General features: G+C 42.7%; 1 protein-coding gene across 1 annotated transcript; it reads right to left on the bottom strand.

The window, feature by feature from the left end:
• Positions 1-476: 476 nt before the first annotated feature.
• On the bottom strand, positions 477-2,314 carry LOC139327349 (tubulin alpha-1D chain). Its single transcript, XM_070957156.1, has 3 exons — positions 2,179-2,314; positions 1,641-1,789; positions 477-1,460 (listed from the first exon to the last, which is right to left on the bottom strand). The coding sequence occupies exons 1-3, from the start codon at positions 2,297-2,299 to the stop codon at positions 477-479; spliced, it is 1,254 nt and encodes a 417-aa protein (XP_070813257.1). The 5' UTR covers positions 2,300-2,314.
• Positions 2,315-7,764: the final 5,450 nt, after the last annotated feature.

Raw genomic sequence — 7,764 nt, 5'->3', positions numbered from 1 at the left:
ACCTAAGCATCTCTAAAATCCTGATTCCCCACCCACCCACCCCCCATGACATATAATTCTTACTGTTCAAAAAGGGATTCCTACTCATGTGGAGGAAGCCTAAAAGGCCATTAACTTGGTTTAAACAAGGTTCCAATTGCCCCCATTAAAAATCAAATTACCCCCCTGTGGGGTGTGGGTTTCATGTTGGGAACCACTGGAATACTAGACCACATTGCACTGAAATGCATCTTGCTAAGGATAAGGACAACATAAAGGAAATGTAAATTGGATTTAAACTATGCCGGGAATTATATGTGCATGGAGCAGATTGTAGTATGGCAGATAAATAACAAGTGAGAAAAAAATAATGGAAAAGCAACTCTATACAATGATTAAAATTTTATTGAGAAGGGACTCCCCAAGTAGTAAAGCAACTGATAAATTAGTTATACAGAGGAATTAATTAATTCATACTGTATTATTAATATTCAGTGTTAATACTCATCGCCTTCCTCTTCTTCTCCTTCTCCTTCAATGCTATCTGTGCCCACCTCTTCATAATCCTTCTCCAGGGCGGCCATGTCTTCCCGAGCCTCAGAGAACTCCCCTTCTTCCATCCCTTCCCCAACATACCAGTGCACGAAGGCCCGCTTGGCATACATTAGATCAAACTTGTGGTCCAGGCGGGCCCAGGCCTCAGCAATGGCTGTGGTGTTGCTCAGCATGCAGACTGCCCGCTGAACTTTGGCTAAGTCTCCCCCGGGAACCACAGTGGGAGGTTGGTAGTTGATGCCCACTTTAAAACCTGTAGGACACCAGTCTACAAACTGGATTGTTCGCTTTGTTTTAATGGTGGCAATGGCAGCATTGACATCCTTAGGTACCACATCCCCTCGATACAAAAGGCAGCAGGCCATGTATTTGCCATGGCGGGGGTCACACTTCACCATCTGGTTAGCAGGCTCAAAGCAAGCATTGGTGATCTCAGCCACCGAAAGCTGCTCGTGGTAGGCCTTCTCTGCAGAGATAACCGGAGCATAGGTAGCCAGAGGGAAATGGATACGAGGGTAGGGCACTAGATTGGTCTGGAACTCTGTCAGGTCTACATTCAGAGCCCCATCAAAGCGCAGCGAGGCAGTGATGGAGGACACAATTTGGCCAATCAGCCTATTCAGATTTGTGTAAGTCGGGCGTTCAATGTCCAGGTTTCTACGGCAGATATCATAGATGGCTTCATTGTCTACCATAAAAGCACAATCTGAGTGCTCAAGAGTGGTATGTGTGGTGAGGATTGAATTGTAGGGTTCCACCACAGCTGTTGATATTTGAGGTGCTGGGTAAATGGAAAACTCCAGCTTGGACTTCTTGCCATAATCCACAGAGAGCCTTTCCATCAACAAGGAAGTAAAACCTGATCCGGTGCCTCCTCCAAAACTGTGAAAGATAAGAAATCCCTGCAATCCTGTGCATTGGTCTGCCTGGAGAAATGGGAAAAAAAACCAAATGGGAACAGTAAGTTGGGTTTAGAAAATTAGGTGGAGTGGCCTGAAGCATAACCATGTATAATCTCCACTCCTGTAAATTAACCAGGCCTCCTTCTATATTCTTAAAGACAAATCCAACTCAATCCTACTTTCCTTATCATCAATTTCAATTACCAGCTTTCGGATCCTGTCCAACACCAAATCAATTATTTCTTTGCCAATAGTGTAGTGACCACGAGCATAGTTATTGGCAGCATCTTCCTTTCCAGTGATCAGCTGTTCTGGGTGGAAGAGTTGACGGTATGTGCCAGTCCGAACCTCATCTAGAATTCAAGGTACAGAATAGATCAGATCATTCCCATTTTAATTAACGTGCTTCTTGCGTTCTGAAATTTGTACACTTCTTTTTGTTTATTTGTAGTATTTTTAGCTGCTTTCCTTGAGAGATCAAGACTTGATAGCTCTTATGGTTGCTAGAGGTATGGAACTGGTGCAGCTTTGAGAAACTTTTTAGAAGACCCAGAGTTCTTAATTATCCAATAAACTGCAGAGATTTGGGGCCACACAATAGTTAATTTTAATTTATTATATCTATACCACAAAATCCAAAGGTGGGGGCCATCTTTGGATTCTGAACAGTACCCAGACAAAATTACACATATTTATCTCAGAATGACTGAGTCAGGTTCCCCTCCTAACAGGCACCACTCACCAATCACAGTAGGTTCTAGATCCACAAAAACAGCTCGAGGCACATGTTTCCCAGCCCCAGTCTCACTGAAGAAGGTATTAAAGGAGTCATCTCCACCTCCAATAGTTTTGTCACTGGGCATCTGCCCATCTGGCTGAATTCCATGCTCCAGACAGTAGAGTTCCCAACAAGCATTGCCAATCTGCACACCAGCCTGGCCAACGTGGACAGAAATGCATTCACGCTGAGAAAAAACAAACAAAATCCATTATCAGTGTAGAATCAGTGTACCTGTGATCCGAAATAGAGTACAGAATATAGTATGCAACTGCTGAATGTGGTGAGCTACCCCAAAATGATGGGTGATTAATCTTCTAAGCAGTGAAGCATTCCTAATAAACTGTTTCAACTCCTACCCTCAAAACGACGCTATAGAGCACTGCACACCAGAACTAGACACAAGAACAGTTTTTTCCTGAAAAACCATCACTCTGCTAAACAAATAATTCCCTCAACACTGTCAAGCTATTTACTGAGTCTGCACTACTATTAATCTTCTCATAGTTCCCACCATCCATCTCCTCCCACTTATGACTGTATGACTGTAACCTTGTTGCTGGTTCCTTATGGTTTATATTGATATTGTTTCCTAATATGATTTGATTGCTTATTTGTTCCCTACGACTATCATTAAGTGCTGTACCTTATGATTCTTGACGAATGTATCTTTTCTTTTATGTACACTGAGAGCATATGCACCAAGACAAATTCCTTGTGTGTCCAATCACACTTGGCCAATAAAGAATTCTATTCTATTCTATTCTATTCTATTCTATTCTATTCTATTCTATTCTATTCTATTCTATTCTATTCTATTCTATTACACATTTCCTGAGGTCTTCCTGGCTCTGCCTACTTGGCTCGGGTATTCTGGCACACATCCTAGTTCTCTTCCAATAATTCAGGCCTAGCACTATCCCAGCAAGTATCTGAGAAATATTCTTTCTTCAGTCAGTTTCAAAGTTAATAATCTGGGCTATAAGGAAAGAAAAATATCCTCTCTTGAGTTTCTAAGAGACGCAGAGGACTGAGTGGTAGAAAACTGCCTGGGATAAAAGGGTCTTTTCCTAAACCTCCTAGAACTGGTCAAAATGTATCTTCCTTCCTTTAATTTATCCTCTGCTGTAACTAATTAATTAGACTAACTGTGTTTAATCTGGAAAAATTGAAGGAATAATTTTGCCCAAGATCTGTAGGTAGACATCTGTAAGGTCAGTACCGTGCGTCAAAAAACATGTCATCAGAAGGAAGCCATAGGGCTGCTTTTAGATAACATGTTACTTTAAATTTTAAAATGTTGCACTGATGTCCTCTTTTTCTTTTCCAAGAAGGGTAACTTTATGCACATTTTCTTATAAATTTATTTACATTAGATTTATACCTTGACTTTCAGTTTACATCTGTCCGTACCAAACTTGAAAACACATTTTCTTCTTCACTTGTATAGGTAAAAGTAAAGGTTCCCCTTGCACATATGTGCTAGTCGTTCCCGACTCTAGGGGGCGGTGCTCATCTCTGTTTCAAAGCCGAAGAGCCAGCGCTGTCCGAAGAAGTCTCCGTGGTCATGTGGCCGGCATGACTCAACGCCAAAGGCGCATGGAACACTGTTACTTTCCCACCAAAGATGGCCCCTATTTTTCTATTTGCATTTTTTACATGCTTTTGAACTGCTAGGTTGGCAAAAGCTGGGACAAGTAACGGGAGCTCACCCCGTTACGCGGCACTAGGGATTTGAACAGCTGAACTGCCGACTTTTCGATCGACAAGCTCAGTGTCTTAGCCTTGTGTGTGTGTGTATGTAGATATGTGTATGTGTGTGTGTGTGTGTCTCACTTGTATATATAAGTGTAAACTCCAAGCATAGTAAAGTTGCTGAAATCCTAGCACATAGGATTGTTACAGCTGGCAGTTTTATTCCGTATTTCTTAAGCTGGAAATAAAACTTCTGTATTTAGAAAGCACTTGTTGAAATGATGATTCAGTTTCAGGTCATGAGTGAATTTGAAGGCTGGTGATAGTTTAACTCCGCTCCTGTAAGTCTAGCATTCTGTTTCCCCACCAAGATGCTCTCCTTTGAATTGAGGACATGCTTGGTGGGTTACCAAAACCTGTTTTTTGGCATTGTGATTAAGGATCCACAGCTCACCCAAAGCACTTTCAAAAATATACTGTTGATATAACTTTTACTGGAACTAAGACTAAGCAAGGGGGGGGAGGGAGGGGGGGAGAAAGAGAGAGAGAGAAATATAAGCTGGGAAATAAAAATATCCCCCTAGCAACTTCTCCATCCTGAACATCTTTCAAATATGTGCAATTCCCAAAATTTCTAGCAACTTCCTGGGAATTCTGGGAATAGACAACCTTAGATCCAGAGCTGCTCAAGTTAGTGAAAGCTATTCCTCTCCAATGTTATGGAATTGTTGTTTCTTCTCCCTTTTTCATACCTTTTAAGATATAGCTCAGCATAGACCTAAGCATTCCTAGATTTCCACAGAAAAGGCACTGAGATTGCATTGCATATTACATATTGAAAGAGAGAGAGAGAGAGAGAGAGAGAGAGAGAGAGAGAGAGAGAGAGAGAGAGAGAGAGAGATCAACCCAGAAAACTAAAAGATAAAAAAAAATAAAAGTTCCCTTCCATCTCCAGGGAAGCTAAGCAGTCCAAGCAAGACTCACCATCTTGCAAAACTTCTTTGACCTGGCAAGCGAAGAGCCCAGAGGACGAAAGTTGAGAATTAAGCTGTTCTTTGCAAAGCTGGCTTTTATAGCATTGCCAGCAGAAAAAAAATGCTTTGTTGTTAGAAACGGATTCAGGTTAGCTTTTGTCAGAATGGTTTCTGAGTTACAGTCCAGCTCAACAAGTAATCAGTAATGAAAGCAAAGCTAGGCCTTGGTTACAACTAACAATTCTATTATAACTAACCCAGATTGTATACATGTGTTGGAGAGGGAGCACAAATAATATTCCGACCACAGAAAATTCTCATTATGTTGTTCAGTCAAGATGCATGGTCAAAGCAAGATTGAACTTAGTGGATTTTAAAGATGATATTGAGCACTGTATTTTGGTTTAACTCTTGTAGGAAGTTAGCATTCACCCCTCTCCTAGAAGAATGAAATATTTTAGGAAATATTAAAAAGGCAGAATATATTTCCCTGGATGAGAAATGGAGAAACATGTTTTAAAGACAAAGCAGCTTTCTGCCTCCCCCCACCTTTGTCAATGGGCCATTAAGGACTCAGCCAAGCTCACTCATTCCCACCACCACCTTTGTCAATGGACCATCATCTGCAACACAATAGGACCCATCTAGCAACAGAAACTCACCACATGGCACCTGGGAAGATTACATCAGCCAGCAAGGCTAGCTAAAACCCTCACCCCCTGGGAGTCTGACAACCAATCAGGATACTCTTCCTGTGCCCAGGAAGTTCAAAGCTCAGAGAGGGCATAAAACCAAGGCACATTCAGCATCTTGGCCTCTTTTCTGCTCAAGAACTCAAACCATGTGATCCTGTCCACCATTAAACCATCTTTCCAAGCAGTCTCCATGTTTCCAGTGTCTTTTTCCCCACTTGGAACTGAACCCAGAAGGATATTTCTTCCAACACTCACTTATTTGTTTAATTTCCCTGGTTGTTCTTCAGAACATGGGGTGTTGATGACTTTATTGTCATTTTATTGTAACATTATATTTGTACTGCTGCATTTTAGTGTGGAGAGCATGTCTGGAGCAGCATATAAGCCTACTAAAATAAATAAGCAAAAGTAAATAACTACGGTACCTCTTATACTAGCTCAAGGAAGTTAGAGAGACAGTTTGATCTAGAGATTAAGACACCAGGCTAGAAAGCAGGAAACCATGTGTTCAAGTCCTGTTTTAGCAGGAAAGCTAGCTGGGCGACCTTGGGCCAGTCACTCCCAAATCACCTCACAAAGCTGTTGCTGTGGGGAAAATATGAGGAAAGTGGTTTGGTTATATGTTCGCCGCCTTGAGTTATTTGTCATAACTCATCATGAAGACAGGATATAAATAAATAAATAAAATAGGCTGCCAGGTTTTTCAAAAGTGTGCAACAGAGCCCAGGTTGCCATGAGAACGAGATGAGGTTCTGCGAGACACTAATGTTCACTTCAAGACATTAAATTGTCTGCCACTAGAGGTTTGCCTCTTGGTCCAAGATTTTGGGATATATGCCACAAGGAAAGCAAATCTGCCTGAGCAGAAAATGTGGAATAGTAACACCCCTCTCCCAATTCTCAACCTGATAGCGGCTAAAAGAGATAACACAGCAGGGGTGGGTTTCAAAACCCATAGCTACCGGTTCGCTTGTGGGCGTGCACACGCACGCTCGCATGTGCAATGCTTCTGTGCATCTGCAGAAGCATCCGGGCAGGTGAGCGGAGCCCAAGGATGAAATTTTCCCTACTAGTTCTGTGGGCGTGGCTTGGTGGGTGTGGCAGGGGAAGGATACTGCAAAATCTCCATTCCTACCCCACTCCAGGGGAGAATACTGCAAAATCCCCATTCCCTCCCCACTCCTGGAGGAAGGATATTGCAAAATCTCCATTCCCACGCCACTCTGGGGCCAGCCAGAGGCGGTATTTGCCGGTTCTCCGAAGTACTCCAAATTTCCACTACCGGTTCTCCAGAACCTGTCAAAACCTGCTGGATTTCACCCCTGGCAGAGCCTCCCACTGCCACCACTACCGGTTCACCCAATCTGGTGCAACCCAGTAGCAATCCAGTAGTATCTACTTTGCTGGAAATGTAGCATTAGTCTCTTCAGTCCTGTGAGGCTTACCAAAGATACGTTTCCTGACAAAATCGGCCTACAATAGCTCTTCTGTCCAGGGATGGGTTCTAAATTTTTTTTACTACCGGTTCTCTGTGTGTGGCTTATTTTGTGGGCGTGGCTTGATGATCATGTGACAATTCTTTAGGATTTAGCAGAGGTACTGGTCTACCAGGCTTTTAACTGCTTGCAGAGCTGTACTGGTCTACTCATTTTGTTTTTGGAGGCACTGGTCTACCCATTTATTTTTGCAGGCACTGGTCTACCTATTTATTTTTGCAGGCACTGGTCTACCCATTTATTTTTGCAGGCCCTGGTCTACCCATTTATTTTTGCAGGCACTGGTCTACTCATCTGTTTTCTTTTACCACTGATCAGCTGTAGGGCGGCCCTTTGAAGCCCCACGGCAAGAATTTAAACAGGAGGCAGCAATAGATTGGGGGTGGAGCCAAATAAAAGGTAAGAATAATGCAGGAGGGTTGGAGGGGGCAGGGGGCAGGGGGCAGGGGGGGCAGAACCGGTTTGATGACATCATATCATCACCGCTACCAGCTTGGCCAAACCGGGCCAAACCGGGAGGAACCTATCAAATGCTTCTGTCCTGTCTAAATAATGTCCATGAAATGCAGAGTCCCATAAGTCTTGTTGAAAAAGAGAACGATGGGTCATTTCAACTTATCAATTCAAATATATATAAGGGAGAGAGGAGGATCCTCACTTTGATGAACATCTTCACACCCTTATGTTGTT

The sequence above is a fragment of the Pituophis catenifer genome, unplaced genomic scaffold, assembly GCF_029215685.1.
Source record: "Pituophis catenifer annectens isolate HBS135680 unplaced genomic scaffold, rPitCat1.0.hap2 SCAF_1, whole genome shotgun sequence".
Taxonomy (NCBI): Eukaryota; Metazoa; Chordata; class Lepidosauria; order Squamata; family Colubridae; genus Pituophis; species Pituophis catenifer.
This window is presented reverse-complemented; position numbering and strand designations above follow the sequence as displayed.

Coding starts and splice junctions, on each gene's coding strand:
- LOC139327349 (XM_070957156.1), bottom strand. CDS start 2,299: ATGCCCAGTGACAAAACTATTGGAGGTGGAGATGACTCCTTTAATACC. Junction 1,790..2,178: donor TCTAGAACCTACTGTGATTG/GTGAGTGGTGCC, acceptor CTTGAATTCTAG/ATGAGGTTCGGACTGGCACA. Junction 1,461..1,640: donor TGGACAGGATCCGAAAGCTG/GTAATTGAAATT, acceptor CCATTTCTCCAG/GCAGACCAATGCACAGGATT.